Consider the following 18,165-nt stretch of genomic DNA (forward strand, 5'->3'; position numbering starts at 1 on the left):
GCTAATGTTGCTAACATTTGAGTCGTCCTGTGCCGCTTGTTAATGTTGCGTCGCTCTACTCGAGATATGACATAAGTCATGTTAGTGTGGAAGTCAAAAGTGGATAAAAGTACACCTCGTCATTAGCAACCAAGCTAAGGACGCACAAAAGGTGTTGACAGCAGATTTGCTAAATGTAAACAGTCCCAAGAACAATCACCTGATCTTGTCGGTGGGATCCTTCTTGGCGGTGGACAACATTCCTCTGAGGCCTTTCCTCTTCATGCACGCCAGCGCGCCGCCTCCCAGAAGGAGGAGCAACAGCGCCAGGATGCCCGCCGTCACGCCCACGCCGTCTACTCGGGCAGAAAAGGCAGCCGGAAAAGGAGCGTTTATGTTAATGTTGTAGTCAAGTTCCTGAGAAAGGAGCATGTGGTGTTTACCTGCCAGCCTGACAGGACCGCTGTCCACGCTGCCCCCAAAGCCTGACTTGTCACAGAAGGGTGGCGCCCTGTGGGCCTCGCAGTGACAGTTCTTGTTGTTGTTGCACACCTGCAGCAAAGGTCCTGATCAACACAAACACTCTTCTCTTCCTGCCTGCATCACTTCCTGTCCTGCCCAGCTGCGGTGGATGGTACACGCATCAAAGCAGGCAAACATCTTCATTTGCTCCTCACTTTACTGCAGGAGAAGATGCCACCTGTAGCATCACATGACCTTCAGGTGCACTCCCACTGTGCTCTTGAGCAATCTGACCTACTTCTCACTGGAAATAGGTTTGCACCAAATTAAACCTCCACCATGGAGGACATGATAGTTCACTTCTTTTTACACTTTTAGAAAGAAGACTGAATGCTTAAATTGTGTTGTAACTTATAATAATAATAATAATAATAACACTAATACTTGTGTTGTAACTTATAATTATAATCCATCCATCCATTTTCTACCGCTTATTCCCTTCGGGCCAACACAGATAGACAGACAACATTCACACTCACATTCACACACTAGGGCCAATTTAGTGTTGCCAATCAACCTATTATTAATTGTGTTGTAACTTATAAAAATAATAATAATAATAATAATAATATTTTTGTTGTAACTTATAATAATAATACTTGTGTTGTAACTTATAATAATAATAATATTTGTGTTGTAACTTATAATAATAATAATATTTGAGTTGTAACTTATAATAATAACAATAATACTTGTGTTGTAACTTATAATAATATTTGTGTTGTAAATTATAATAATAATAATAATAATACTTGTGTAGTAACTTATAATAATAATAACAATATTTGTGTTGTAACTTATAATAATAATACTTGTGCTGTAACTTTTATTATAAGAATAATAATACTTGTGTTGTAACTTATAATAATAATAATAATACTAATACTTGTGTTGTAACGTATAATTATAATAATAATAATAATACTTGTGTTGTAACTTATAATAATAATACTAATACTTGTGTTGTAACGTATAATTATAACAACAATATTTGTGTTGCAACTTATAATAATAATACTAATACTTGTGTTGTAACGTATAATTATAACAACAATATTTGTGTTGCAACTTATAATAATATTATTACTTGTGTTGTAACTTATTATAATAATAATAATACTTGTGTTGTAACTTATAATAATAATATTATTTGTGTTGTAACTTATAATAATATTATTTGTGTTGTAACTTATAATAATAATAATACTTGTGTTGTAGTTATAATAATAATAATAGTGTTATAATTTATAATAATAATAATAATATTACTTGTGTTGTAACTTATAATAATACCTGTGTTGTAATTTATAATAATAATAATATTACTTGTATTGTAACTTATAATAATAATATTACTTGTGTTGTAACTTATAATAATAATAATAATACTTGTGTTGTAACCAGTGTTGGGTTAGTTACTGAAAACCAGTAACTAGTTAGTTACTAGTTACTTTATTTCAAAAGTAACTCAGTTACTAACTCAGTTACTTAAACCAAAAAGTAATGCGTTACTGTGAAAAGTAACTATTTAGTTACTTATATATATATATTTTAATTTTTTTAAGGCCCCATTTAATGCCCTTTTAGCCTTCATTTTAGTACTGTTATTGCACTGGAGAATAATACAATCTGTTGTTCAACTTGACATGCATTTGCATCATTGAACTCTGCTAAGCAATGTGCTCTACATACAACACACAAAGACAAAGATATGTTTTAAAGGGCCAATTTGTTTCAGACCAGAACAAATTGACAAAACTATTTTAAGTAGCTGCAACTTAACATACATAAGTAACAAACAGCATAATAACAACATAGCTGTAAAACAAGAAAGGCACACACTACATACATAAAGCCTAACCAGGCGTTTTCTCAAGGAATTCTGAAATAAAATCATGTCTGAAGCCCAGAACACTCTACACATTTCCCCACTTAGTTTAGAGAAAAGGAAATATTAGCCTGGCCCACTAGTATCCCTCTTTAGGTTTGTGAACTTTATAGTCTAAACATTTAGAGTGATGTGTAATCAAACACTCTAAAAGTTTAAAATGAAAGAGTATATAAGAGAATTGACAGAGTGTGTGTACCTTCACGTGTGCAGTGCCTCGTTAAAATCCAGCCGCTGTTGGAGGTGGAGGTGAGTGTGTCTCTTTACTAGCTTCGTCGAAGCATGTTGTTTTTGTCGCTGTTTCAGCATATTTGAAACTTACATTCAGCTAAAATGTTCTTTTCTTTGTGGTCGATAAAAGAAACGTACTGAAAATATCTCCATTTTAAGAAACTCGGCTTCGGGGTTCGCCATGACGTCTTGATAGTAGACACAGACACGCCCCCTCCCCCACACACACACTCACGCACACACACACGTACACACAGACAGCGCGCGGCGCGCCTCTTTTTCGTCGCCTCTTCAGCAGCGACACTCAGATCTTCTCAGTTTCTAGCCGATACTACATAAAAAATAACGCAAAATAACGCAGTAACGCATCATGTAGTAACGGTAACGGAGTTACTGAATATAAAAAATAACGCGTTAGATTACTAGTTACCGCCGATAGTAACGGCGTTACAGTAACGCGTTACTTTGTAACGCGTTAGTCCCAACACTGGTTGTAACTTATAATAATACTAATACTAATACTTGTGTTGTAACGTATAATTATAATAATACTTGTGTTGCAACTTATAATATTATTACTTGTGTTGTAACTTATAATAATAATACCTGTGTTGTAACTTATAACAATAATAATATTACTTGTGTTGTAACTTATTATAATAATAATATTACTTGTGTTGTAACTTATTATAATAATAATACTTGTGTTGTAACTTATAATAATAATACTTGTGTTGTACTTATAATAATAATAATACTTGTGTTGTAACTTATGATCATAATAATAATAATAATACTTGTGTTGTAACTTATAATAATAATACTTGAGTTGTAACTTATTATAATAATACAAATTGTGTTGTAACTTTTAATAATAATACTTGTGTTGTAACTTACAATAATAATAATAATAATAATAATAATTATATTTGTGTTGTAACTTATAATAATAATAATAATACTTGTGTTGTAACTTATAATAATAATTTTTGTGTTGTAACTTATATTAATAATACTTGTGCTGTAACTTTTATTATAAGAATAATAATACTTGTGTTGCAACTTATAATAATAATAATAATACTAAAAACATTGACACATTTTTGAATGATGGTGTAATGTTCTATAATCTTAATGGAACATATAAAGTTTACAGCCATCATATTGCAGTCTACATGTATCTCTTATGTGTGACTGCCATCATATTGCAGTCTACACGTATCTCTTATGTGTGACTGCCATCTACTGGTCACCCTTATCATTATGCCATGTACCAAATAAAATTGCTTCGAGGTCAGTAAGCACAACCAGAATTATTTCATACATTAGGTGCACCGGTTATAAGGCGTACTGTCGATTTTTGAGAAAATGAAAGAATTTTAAGTGCGCCTTATAGTCCGAAAAATACGGTAATGTTTACCTGTGTTTTAAAAAAAAATGTATTCATCGGTGTTAAAAAAACAAACATGAATGTGTACTTATGTACATTGTAAAAAATGCATTAATGTGTATTTATAATATATTTTAAAAAACCTGGACTAATCTGTTTGTTTTTATAATAATAAATGCTATATTATTTATGTTTAAGATGAGATGGTTGTGGTTTTTGGAAAGCGACATTGCATAAAGCAGGAGTTTGCCTCTTAAGTTCAAAAAGGCGACACTTTGACCCTGGAACGGAATATTCTCTAAGTGGTGTTTTGTTTCCTAACCCAAACAAATTGTGTTCCACCTCAGAGGTCCATGGGTATTTGGGTACGGCAAACTGGATTGTTGGTGAAAATGCTGGAGTGTGGAAAATGAAACCCTGACTTGAGTTTTTGGGGACAAGGACGAGCAGTCTTTGATGAATGTGTCCTGGGGCGCATGATAAGTGACGCCATTAGGGATGATTGAGTGCCCCCCCCCCGTGCACACTCACCCCTCGACCGTTGCACTTGGCGGCGCACTCGTGCACGCCGAAAACGCTGACGTTCTGGCACTGGCGGTTCAGGCACATCTGAGGACAACAGAACGCTTGAGAACAGGACCCCCGGGGGAGGCGGTCCACGGCGAGACTCACCATTCCGTTGCCACACTTGGTGCCCGTCAGGACCAGGCCCGGGTCGGGCATGTCGTCGCCGAGGTAGACGTGTGTACCGCGGCACAGGATCTTCCCTCCTTCCTGTAAGGGGATGTTGGTTTCTATGGAGACGGCGTTGGTGCCGATGACCGGGCGCTTGGCTCCTCCTTGGCACTGGACTTTGCCACACTTGGCGTCCCTGTGGACACAATACACGATATTTCTCTTGACAAAGGCTTTTTTCAGGGATGAATAGGGAAGTCCTTCTTTAGCTTCTTTTATCATGTATTGCTGCCTTTGCACCTGTCAATGTTTACTTTTGTACGCACATTAAATCAACAAAAAATCCTGACTTTGGAGCAATGTTCACAGACTCTAGTATTTGGCTCTCTATTAAATGCAATTGTTTTCTGTATTGGGACCATGATTTATGTCCTAACTTGTTCACACCTCCTCATATGGAAGCTACTTTTCCTTGTTGATGTCTCAAGAAGGGTAGCAGTACAAGAAGACACACACACACAGAATTTTGGCAGTATTATAATAAAAGTCGTCATTTTACAATACAAACAATTGTGCAATATTATGATAAAAAATGGAATATTACTCAATAACAGTCGCAATTTTACAAGAAAAGCTTAACATTTTGTCAATTTTATGAAGTGTCGTAATTTTACTCGACAAAAGTCACAATTTTATAAGAAAACTAACATTTTGGCAATATAATAATAATCGGAATTTTAATTGGCAAAATTATGACAAAAGTCACAATTTTACTCTAAAAATGTCAGTATTTTACAAGAACAACCAAAAATATTGACAATATTGCAATAAAAGTCTGAATTTTATATGACAAATGTCACCATTTTGCATTAAAAAGTCTGAATTTTACGAGAAGATATTTCAATATTACAGAAACAGTAAGAATATGAGAAATTGTTCCCAATTTTATAGTAAAAAAGTCGACATTGTGAGAAAAAGACTGCTTTTAGTTCATTTTTGTTGTTGAATTTTTGGTTTGTAATTGGTTTTTAATCTTCGATATTTACTTCAAGTTATGACAGTATGTCTCTATATACATATTTATTTTATTTGTTTTGTGCTTGTTGTGAAAAATGAGTTGGAATTTCACAAGAAAAAGTTCGCAATTTCACAAAAAAAACTTAGAATTTTGGCAATATTATAATAAAAGTTGTCCTTTTAAAGTTAACGCAAGTCAAAATTTTACAAGAAAAACTGAACATTTGTGCAATATTATGATAAAAGTTGGAATTTTACTCAATAACAGTCACAATTTTACAAGAAAAGCTTAACATTTTGACAATTTTATGAAAAGAGTTGTAATTTTACTCGACAAAAGTCACACTTTTATAAGAAAACTTTAACATTTTGGCAATATTATAATAATAGGAATTTTAATTGGCAAAATTATGACAAAAGTCACAATTTTACTCCAAAAATGTCACTATTTTACAAGAACAACCAAAAATATTGGCAATATTGTGATAAATGTCCGAATTTTATATGACAAATGTCACCATTTTGCATTAAAAAGTCATAATTTTTACGAGAAAATGTTGCAATATTACAGAAACAGAAAGAATATGAGAAATTGTTCACAATTTTACCAGAAAGAAGTCGACACATTGTGAGAAAAAGACTGCTTTTAGTTCATTTTTGTTGTTGTTGAATTGATTTTTGGTTAGTAATTGGTTTTTAATCTTTGATATTTACTTCAAGTTATTACAGTATGTCTCTATATAAATACCGTATTTTCCGCACTATAAGGCGCACCGGATTATTAGCCGCACCTTCTATGAATTACATATTTCATAATTTTGTCCACCAATAAGCCGCCCCGGACTATAAGCCGCGCCTACGCTGCGCTAAAGTGAATGTCAAAAAAACGCTGCGCTAAAGTGAATGTCAAAAAAACAGTCAGATAGTTCAGTCAAACTTTAATAATATATTGAAAACCAGCGTTCTAACAACTCTGTCCCAAAATGTACGCAAATGTGCAATCACAAACATAGTAAAATTCAAAATGGTGTAGAGCAATAAATAGCAACATAATGTTGCTCGAACGTTAATGTCACAACACACAAAATAAACATAGCGCTCACCTTCTGAAGTTATTCTTCATTCGTAAATCCTTCGAATTCTTCGTCTTCGGTGTCCGAATTGAAAAGTTGCGCAAGCGTGGGATCCAAAAATGGCCGGCTCCGCCTCGTCGAAGTCATCGGATTCAGTGTCGCTGTTGTTGTGCAGCAGTTCTGTGAATCCTGCCTTCCGGAAAGCTCGGACCACAGTTGTGACCGAAACTATCTGCCCAGGCATTTACGATCCACTGGCAGATGTTGGCGTATGTCGACCGGCGCTATCTGCCCGTCTTAGTGAAGGTGTGTTCGCCTTCGGAGCTGTGTGAAAAAAGCCACCCGGCCTCTTCGCGTAAACTTCCCTTAACCACTCGCTCATCTTTTCTTCATCCATCCATCCCTTCGAGTTAGCTTTTATGATGACGCCGGCTGGAAAGGTCTCTTTTGGCAAGGTCTTCCTTTTGAATATCACCCTGGGTGGAAGTTAGCATGGCAAGCTAGAACCACAGTGAAGGATGACTTCTCATTCCCTGTGGTGCGAATATTCACCGTACGTGCTCCCGTTCCACAGTGCAGTTCACAGGAATATCAGTTGCTGTGAAATACGGTAGTAATCCGTGTGCGGATGGAGAGATTGCGTCTTTTTATGAACCGGATCCTTGTCGCGTAGTAGGAGCCATTTTGTGGTCTTTACAGATGTAAACAGGAAATGAAACGTACGGTGATATCCGCGCGTTTTTTCTTCTTCTTCCGGGGGCGGGTGAAGCGCTTCCTGTTCTATGGGGGCGGGTGCTTTCCTTGGCGGTTGCTTGCGTAGAAGAAGAAGCGCTTCCTGTTCTACCGGGAAAAAAGATGGCGGCTGTTTACCGAAGTTGCGAGACCGAAACTTTATGAAAATGAATCGTAATAAAGCGCACCGGGTTATAAGGCGCACTGTCAGCTTTTGAGAAAAATTGTGGTTTTTAGGTGCGCCTTATAGTGCGGAAAATACGGTATATATTTTGATTTTTTTTGTGCTTGTGAAAAATGAGTTTTACAAGAAAAACTGAAAATTTGTGCAATATTATAATAAAAGTTGGAATTTTACTCAATAACAGTCGCAATCTTACAAGAAAAGCTTAACATTTTGGCAATTTTATGAAAAGAGTCGTAATTTTACTCGACAAAAGTCACAATTTAATAAGAAAACTTTAACATTTTGGCAACATTATAATAATAATCGGAATTTTACGAGGCAAAATTATGACAAAAGTCATAATTTTACTCCAAAAATGTCAGTATTTTACAAGAACGACAAAAGAAATTGGCAATGTTGCGATAAAAGTCAGAATTTTATATGACAAATGTCACCATTTTGCAATAAAAAGTCATAATTTTTACGAGAATATATTTCAATATTACAGAAACGGAAAGAATATGAGAAATTGTTCCCAATTTTATCAGAAAGAAGTCGACACATTGTGAGAAAAAGACTGCTTTTAGTTCATTTTTGTTGTTGAATTTTTGGTTTGTAATTGGTTTTTAATCTTTGATATTTACTTCAAGTTATGACAGTATGTCTCTATATACATATTTATTTTATTTGTTTTGTGCTTGTTGTGAAAAATGAGTTGGAATTTCACAAGAAAAAGGTCGCAATTTCACAAAATAAACTTAGAATTTTGGCAGTATTATATTAAAAGTCGTCATTTTACTCAACCCAAGTCAAAATTTTACAAGAAAAACTGAACATTTGTGCAATATTATGATAAAAGTTGGATTTTTACTCGACAAAAGTCACAATTTTATAAGAACATTTTAACATTTTGGCAATATTATAATAATAATCAAATTTTTAATTGGCAAAATTATGACAAAAGTCACAATTTTACTCCAAAAATGTCACTGTTTTACAAGAACAACCAAAAAAATTGGCAATATTGTGATAAAAGTCCAAATTTTATATGACAAATGTCACCATTTTGCATTAAAAAGTCATCATTTTTATGAGAAAATATTGCAATATTACAGAAACAGTAAGAATATGAGAAATTAATCCCAATTTTATCAGAAAGAAGTCGACACATTGTGAGAAAAAGGCTGCTTTTAGTTAATAGTTGTTGAATTTTTTGTTTATAATTGTTTTTTAATCTTTGATATTTACTTGAAGTTAATACAGTATGTCTCTCTCTATATATATATATATATATATATATATATATATATATATATATATATATATGTTTTTTGTTTTTTTTGCTTGTTGTGAAAAACAAGTAGGAATTTCACAAGAAAAAGGTTACAATTTCACAAGAGAAACGTAGAATTTTGGCAGTATTATAATAAAAGTCGTCATTTTACTCAACTCGAGTCAAAATTTTACAAGAAAAACTGAACATTTGTGCAATATTATGATAAAAGTTGGAATTTTACTCAACAGTTGCAATTTTACAAGAAAAGCTTAACATTTTGGCAATTTTATGAAAAGAGTCGTAATTTTACTCGTCAAAAGTCACAATTTTATAAGAAAAATTTTGGTAATATAATAATAATCGAAATTTTACGAGGCAAAATTATGACAAAAGTCAATTTTACTCAAAAAAATCACTATTTTACAAGAACAACAAAAAAATTGGCAACATTGCGATAAAAGTCAGAATTTTACACGACAAATGTCACCATTTTGCATTAAAAAGTAATAATTTTACATAAAAAGTCTTAATTTTTGAGAAAATATTGCAATATTACAGAAACAGAAAGAATATGAGAAATTGTTTCCAATTTTATAGGAAAAAAGTCAACACATTGTGAGAAAAAGACTGCTTTTAGTTCATTTTTAAAATGTTTTGTTTGTAATTGTTTTTTAATCTTCATTATTTACTTTAAGTTATTACAGTATGACTCTATATACATATTTTTTTTTCTATTAATTTTGGCCATTCCAATTTCTTACACACACTTGTTATTTCATATGTTGACCAGAGGGGGAGCACTATTAAAACCGACACACAGTCAATTTGAAAAATCCCTCCTTTATAGGACCACCCTAATTTTGATAGATTTCACCACCAGGGGAGCAAATGAGACATCCATCCATCCATTTCCTACCGCTTGTCCCTTATGGAGTCGCAGGGGTGCTCTATTAGATGCAATGGTTTTCCGTATTGGGACCATGATTTCGGACCTAACTTGTTCACACCTCCTCATATGGAAGCTACTTTTCCTTGTTGATGTCTCAAGAAGGCTACAAATACAAAAACACACACACACACACACACACACACACTTCCATTCATTGTCAATGTCATTCACAAACTTCAATTAAATAATAATTAGTTTTTGGTTTCTTTTCTTCTCTTTGAAGGTCAATGCTTGCGTTATCATAGAAACATTTTTCTATGGTCCTGTTTGGAAATTGGCCTCAAAATGAATTCAGTTAATGACGAGAATACCTGTTTCTATTCACAATCAAAATACAATAATACATGTCGAGGAACAACAGAACTGACTCATGTGTACTTGTGTATAGAAACTACTTCATTATGTGTAACATGTGGCTTGGCATTGTCTTGCTGAAATAAGCAGGGGCGTCCAAGATAACATTGCTTGGATGGCAACATATGTTGCTCCAAACAAAACCTGTATGTACTTTTCAGCATTAATGGTGCCTTCACAGATGTGTAAGTTACCCTTGCTTTGGGCACTAATACACCCCCATACCATCACAGATGCTGGCTTTTGAACTTTGCACCTATCACAACCCGGATGTTTCTTTTCCTCTTTGGTCCGGAGGACACAACATCCACAGTTTCCAAAAACAATTTGAAATGTGGACTCGTCAGACCGCAGAACACTTTTCCACTTTGCATTAGTCCATCTTAGATGAGCTCGGGCTCAGCGAAGCCGGTGGCGTTTCTGGGTGTTGTTGATAAATGGCTTTCGCTTTGCAAATATAGAGTTTTAACTTGCACTTACAGATGTAGCGACCAACTGTAGTTACTGACAGTGGTTTTCTGAAGTGTTCCTGAGCCCATGTGGTGATATCCTTTACACACTGACGTCGCTTTTTGATGCAGTACCGCCTGAGGGATAGAAGGTTACTGGCATTCAATGTTACGTGCAGTGATTTTAAGTGTACTTCAGTAAAACGATTTATGTTTACTTCGATAAAAAAAACAAACTGCTTTAAGTGTACTCCAGTAAAAACGATTCATGTGTACTTCGATTAAAAAAAACTTGCTTTAAGTGTACTCCAGTAAAAATAAAATATCTTGATTCATGCTTAAAGTTTACTTCAGTTAAAAAATGTGTACTTGGTTTTTAAATAAAATTATTCATGTGTACTTACATGAAATAAAACTTGCTTAAAGTGTACTTCAGTTAAAAAAAACAACTTGATTCTTGTGTACTTGTTTTTTAAAAAATTGATTCACGTGTACTTGTGTTTTTAAAAAATCACGTGTACTTAGATACAAAAAAATACTTGCTTTAAGTGTACTCTAGTAAAAAAAAAAATATTGATTCATGCTTAAAGTGTACTTCAGTTAAAAATGTGTACTTGTGTTTTAAATAAAACGATTCATGTGTACTTACATGAAAAAAACTTGCTTAAAGTGTACTTCAGTTAAAAAAAAACTTGATTCATGTGTACTTGTGTTTTAAAAAAAATGTATTCATGTGTACTTAGATAAAAAAAATACTTGCTTTAAGTGTACTCCAGTAAAACGATTCATGTGTACTTCGATAAAAATAAAAAAAACTTGCTTTAAGTGTACTCCAGTAAAACGATTCATGTGTACTTCGATAAAAAAAAAACTTGCTTAAAGTGTACTCCAGTAAAAAACAAAAAAATTCTTGATTCATGCTTAAAGTGTACTTCAGTTAAAAAATGTGTACCTGTGTTTTAAATAAAATGATTCATATGTATTTACATGAAAAAAAACTTGCTTAAAGTGTACTTTAGCTAAAAAAAACTTGATTCGTGTGTACTTGTGTTTAAAAAAATAATAATTCATGTGTACTTAGATACAAAAAATACTTGCTTTAAGTGTACTCCAGTAAAAAAAAACCTTGATTCATGCTTAAAGTGTACTTCAGTTAAAAAATGTGTACTAGTGTTTTAAATAAAATGATTAATGTGTACTTACATGAAAAAAAACTTGCTTAAAGTGTACTTTAGCTTAAAAAAAAACTTGATTCGTGTGTACTTGTGTTTAAAAAAAAAATATTCATGTGTACTTAGATAAAAAAAATACTTGCTTTAAGTGTACTCCAGTAAAACGATTCATGTGTACTTCGATAAAAAAAATAAAAAAACTTGCTTTAAGTGTACTCCAGTAAAACGATTCATGTGTACTTCGATAAAAAAAAAAACTTGCTTAAAGTGTACTCCAGTAAAAAAAAAAAAAATCTTGATTCATGCTTAAAGTGTACTTCAGTTAAAAAATGTGTACCTGTGTTTTAAATAAAATGATTCATGTGTACTTACATGAACAAAAAACTTGCTTAAAGTGTACTTTAGCTAACAAAAAATTTGATTCGTGTGTACCGTATTTTTCGGACTATAAGTCGCAGTTTTTTCATAGTTTGGCCGGGCTCCAGTGCGACTTATATATGTTTTTTTAATTTTTTATTATGCATTTTGGGCAGGTGCGACTTATACTCCGGTGCGACTTATACTCCGAAAAATACGGTACTTGTGTTTAAAAAAAAAATAATTCATGTGTACTTAGATACAAAAAATACTTGCTTTAAGTGTACTCCAGTAAAAAAAACAACCTTGATTCATGCTTAAAGTGTACTTCAGTTAAAACATGTGTACTAGTGTTTTAAATAAAATGATTAATGTGTACTTACATGAAAAAAAACTTGCTTAAAGTGTACTTCAGTTAAAAAAAAAACTTGATTCGTGTGTACTTGTGTTTTAAAAAAAATATTCATGTGTACTTAGATTAAAAAAATACTTGCTTTAAGTGTACTTCAGTAAAACGATTCATGTATACTTCCATAAAAAAAAAAAAATACTTGCTTTAAGTGTACTCCAGTAAAACGATTCATGTGTACTTCGATAAAAAAAAACTTGCTTAAAGTGTACTCCAGTAAAAAAAAATTATTCTTGATTCATGCTTAAAGTGTACTTCAGTTAAAAAATGTGTACCTGTGTTTTAAATAAAATGATTCATGTGTACTTACATGAACAAAAAACTTGCTTAAAGTGTACTTTAGCTAACAAAAAATTTGATTCGTGTGTACCGTATTTTTCGGACTATAAGTCACAGTTTTTTCATAGTTTGGCCGGGCTCCAGTACGACTTATATATGTTTTTTTCCTTTTTTATCATGCATTTTGGGCAGGTGCGACTTATACTCCGGTGCGACTTATACTCCGAAAAATACGGTACTTGTGTTTAAAAAAAAAAAAATTCATGTGTACTTAGATACAAAAAATACTTGCTTTAAGTGTACTCCAGTAAAAAAAAAAAATCTTGATTCATGCTTAAAGTGTACTTCAGTTAAAAAATGTGTACTAGTTTTTAAATAAAATGATTGTGTTCTTACATGAAAAAAAACTTGCTTAAAGTGTACTTTAGCTTAAAAAAAACTTGATTCGTGTGTACTTGTGTTTTAAAAAAAAAATATTCATGTGTACTTAGATTAAAAAAAATACTTGCTTTAAGTGTACTTCAGTAAAACGATTCATGTGTACTTCGATAAAAAAAATAAAAAAAACTTGCTTTAAGTGTACTCCAGTAAAACGATTCATGTGTACTTCGATAAAAAAAAAACTTGCTTAAAGTGTACTACAGTTAAAAAATGTGTACTAGTTTTTAAATAAAATGATTAATGTGTACTTACATGAAAAAAAAGTTGCTTAAAGTGTACTTTAGCTTAAAAAAAAACTTGATTCTTGTGTACTTGTGTTTTAAAAAAAATATATTCATGTGTACTTAGATAAAAAAAATACTTGCTTTAAGTGTACTTCAGTAAAATGATTCACGTATACTTCGATAAAAAAATATATATACTTGCTTTAAGTGTACTCCAGTAAAACGATTCATGTATACTTCGATAAAAAAATATATATATACTTGCTTTAAGTGTACTCCAGTAAAACGATTCATGTGTACTTCGATAAAAAAAAAAACTTGCAAGGAGGCCGGAGTCCTGTTGTGGTTGTTAAAAAAAAGTTGATACTGATAAGTCAAAACGGCAAGTATCTGCGCCAATAATCAGTCGATCCCTAGTTTTTACCAGCATTTTGCCACTGTGCAAAAGAAAGTGTATCCACGTTTTTTTGGTCCCAAAAACATTATTATTATTTTTTTTTATACAAGTGTTGTACAAAATAATATGGTGCCCTCATTCAAATAATTCAGCATTTTTCTAGATATGGTTATTAATTACATTATGACTAGAGATGTCCGATAATGGCTTTTTTGCTAATATCCGATATTCCGATATTGTCCAACTCTTAATTACCGATACCGATATCAACCGATACCGATATATACAGTATGGAATCAACACATTATTATGCCTAATTTGGACAACCAGGTATGGTGAAGATAAGGTCCTTTTAAAAAATAATAATAAAATAAAATAAGATAAATAAATTAAAAACATTTTCTTGAATAAAAAATAAAGTAAAACAATATAAAAACAGTTACATAGAAACTTGTAATTAATGAAAATGAGTAGAATTAAGTGTTAAAGGTTAGTACTATTAGTGGACCAGCAGCACGCACAATCATGTGTGCTTACGGACTGTATCCCTTGCAGACTGTATTGATATATATTGATATATAATGTAGGAACCAGAATATTAATAACAGAAAGAAACAACCCTTTTGTGTGAATGAGTGTAAATGGGGGAGGGAGGTTTTTTGGGTTGGTGCACTAATTGTAAGTGTATCTTGTGTTTTTTATGTTGATTTAATAAAAAAAATAAAAATAAAATAAAAATACATTTAAAAAAACGATACCGATAATAAAAAAAACGATACTGATAATTTCCGATATTACATTTTAAAGCATTTATCGACCGATATTATCGAACATCTCTAATTATGACCATTGCATTTGGAGGTGCTCGAACCTATCTCAGCGGCAGAAAATGGATAGATGGATGGATGGATGGCATTTGGAGGTTCCTTCTTTCCTGCGAGGTCAGTCCATTGGCATTGAGGAGTGGTGCCACCTGGTGGCCAATTTGCCACATTACAGTTCACCCTAAACTAACATTTTCTTACCGTGCGTCACATTTGGCGAAGGAGCCTTTGGCGTCCTTGCCACAGTTGCCGTAGGGGTCCCCCGCCGAGTTGACCCGCTGGAAGCAGATCCCTGGAGCGGCCTTGGCCCCTGTGGCGCGCACACGCACACGCACACACACACACACACACACACACACACACACACACACACACACACACACACACACACACACACACACAAGTTGTCACCGGAGCCCCACAGGTGGTCCATGAAGGAAGCCCTACCTTGTCCCCACAGCGTCACACACTGCTGCTCGTGTGTTTGGCACACGCCGTTGTAGCAGTAGCCGTCCACGCGCTGGCAGGCGTGGCCGTCGTGCAGGTAGACGTTGGAGGGGCAGTGGGGGCCGTCGCCCGTGCAGAACTCGGGCAGGTCGCAGGAGTTGCTGGACTGGCGACACGGGGTTCCTGCCGCCTTTAGCTGCCGTTCACATTACAGCCTGTGAACTACTTCTAGTGGTGGAGCTTTACAAAATAATTAAAAAAAAGGTACCCACCTGACAGTCGTGGCAGCATTGTCCGTGGGCGCACACGGCGTCGCCCTTCAGGGTGCAGGTGGTGGCGTTGCAGCAGGGATTGATGCACTCCTGCATGAGGGAACATCATCAAGTGGGAAGTGGATTATTCACTGCAGCTTTTTTATTGTTATTATCCATTACTGGGATTGCATTTTCTCTTTTCCTTCTCAGTCTCCTGGAAGTCCAATCTCTGTAAGCTTCTTACGCACACACACACACACACACACACACACACACACACACACACACACACACACACACACACACACACACACACACACACACACACACACACACACGGACAAACGCACTCACATGTACATACGCACACACAGACACGCACCACACACATACAAACACACGCAGGTAAACACACATGCATTCACACGAAAGCACACACACACAAACACAATTGCACCAACACACAAACGGACAAAAACACACACACAAACACGCACGCACAAACACACACACATAATTGCACCAACACACACACAAACACGCGCACATGTACAAAAACACACACACACGCAAACACACCCACTCACGCAGACGCACGCACAATTGCACCAACACACAAGCGGACAAACACACACACGCAAACATGCACACACATGTACATGCGCACACACAGACGCGCACCACACACACAAACACACGCATGTAAACACACACGCACTCACGCGAACGCACACATACACACAAACACAATTGCACCAACACACAAACACACACACGGACAAACACGCACACACACGATTGCAGCAACACACACACACACACACACAAACACGCACACATGTACACTCACACACGCAAACGCACGCACAATTGCACCAACACACAAGCGGACAAACACACGCACGCAATCATGCACACACATGTACATATTCACACACAGACGCGCACCACACACACACACAAACATACGCATGTCAACACACACACACTCACGCGAACGCACACACCCACACACAAAAACAATTACACCAACACACACACACATATGCAAACACGCACACACACACGCACACATGTACACACACGCACACACACTCTCACGCTAATGCACGCACAATTGCACCAACACACAAACGGACAAACACACACACGCAAACATGCACACACATGTACATATTCACACACAGACGTGCACCACACACACGCAAACACACGCATATAAACACACACACGCGAACGCACTCACACACACACACGGACAAACACACGCACGCAAACACACACACAATTGCACCAACACACACACACACGCAAACACACAAACACACACACACACTCTCACGCAAACGCACGCACAAGTGCACTAACACACAAACGTACAAACACACATGCAAACATGCACAAATGTACATACGCACACACAGACGCGGACCACACTCACACAAACACACAAATGTAAACACACACACTCAAGCGAACGCACACAATTGCACCAACACACACACTGACAAACACACACACACACAAACAATTGCACCAACACACACAAACACAATTGCACCAACACACACACTGACAAACACACACAGAGAAACACGCACACACACACACAATTGCACAATCACACAAACAACCACACACACACACACACACACACACACACACACACACACATTATTGTATTTGTTACCTTCTTGAGACCTGAGAAAAAAGCCTACCTCTTTAGGACCACCCTTTCTAGATATATAAAGATGTGTATTTACAACATTAATAATATAGACGTACTATGCAAATTTAAAAAAGCTTAGAATTTCACCAGAATAAGGTCACAATTTCACAAGAAAAATGTAAAACGTTGGCAGTATTATAATAACAGTTGTCATTTTACTCAACGCAAGTTAAAATTTTACAAGAAAAACTGAACATTTGTGCAACATTATAATAAAAGTTGGAATTTTACTCAATAACAGTCGCAGTTTTACAAGAAAAGCTTAACATTTTGACAATTTTATGAAAAGAGTCATCATTTCACTAGACAAAAGTCACAATTTTATAAGAAAACTTTAACATTTTGGCAATATTTTAATAATAATCGGAATTTTACTTGGCAAAATGATGAGAAAAGTCATAATTTTACTCAAAAATGTTTACTATTTTACAAGAAACAACCAAAAAATTGGCAATATTGCGATAAAAGTAATCATTTTATATGACAAATGTCACCATTTTGCATTAAAAAGTATTAATATTACATTAAAAAGTCATAAGAAAATATTGCAATATTACAGAAGCAGAAAGAATATGAGAAATTTTATAAGAAAAAAGTCGACACATTGTGAAAAAAAGACTGCTTTTAGTTCATTTATTTTCTTTTTAATTTTTTGTTTGTAATTGTTTTTAATCTTCATTATTTACTTCAAGTTATTACAGTATGTCTCTATATACATTTTTTATTTTTTATTAATTTTGGCCAAAGGGGGCGCATCTCAATTTCTTACACACACTTGTTATTTCATATGTTGACCAGAGGGGGAGCACTTTTAAAAGCGACACACAGTCAATTTGAAAAATCCCTCCTTTTTGGCACCCCTTTAAATTTGATAGATTTCACCACTAGGGGTGCAAATGAGATCTTTATTTTTTGTTTTTTGTAATGTGCT

At 34.5% G+C, this 18,165-nt stretch overlaps 1 protein-coding gene across 1 annotated transcript in view; it reads right to left on the reverse strand.

Annotated features, from left to right (window-relative positions):
• Window positions 1–18,165, reverse strand: part of LOC133577920 (disintegrin and metalloproteinase domain-containing protein 12-like) — a 234,090-nt gene that overhangs the window by 7,373 nt on the left and 208,552 nt on the right. Inside the window, exons 13-19 of the mRNA XM_061932053.1 lie at window positions 15,524–15,613; window positions 15,252–15,447; window positions 15,006–15,114; window positions 4,683–4,881; window positions 4,542–4,619; window positions 423–531; window positions 200–335 (exon numbers count right to left, since the gene is read on the reverse strand). Coding sequence (XP_061788037.1) covers window positions 200–335; window positions 423–531; window positions 4,542–4,619; window positions 4,683–4,881; window positions 15,006–15,114; window positions 15,252–15,447; window positions 15,524–15,613 — 917 coding nt within the window. The remainder of the gene's footprint in view (window positions 1–199; window positions 336–422; window positions 532–4,541; window positions 4,620–4,682; window positions 4,882–15,005; window positions 15,115–15,251; window positions 15,448–15,523; window positions 15,614–18,165) is intronic.

Source organism: Nerophis lumbriciformis, linkage group LG39 (assembly GCF_033978685.3).
Source record: "Nerophis lumbriciformis linkage group LG39, RoL_Nlum_v2.1, whole genome shotgun sequence".
In the NCBI taxonomy this organism is placed as follows: Eukaryota; Metazoa; Chordata; class Actinopteri; order Syngnathiformes; family Syngnathidae; genus Nerophis; species Nerophis lumbriciformis.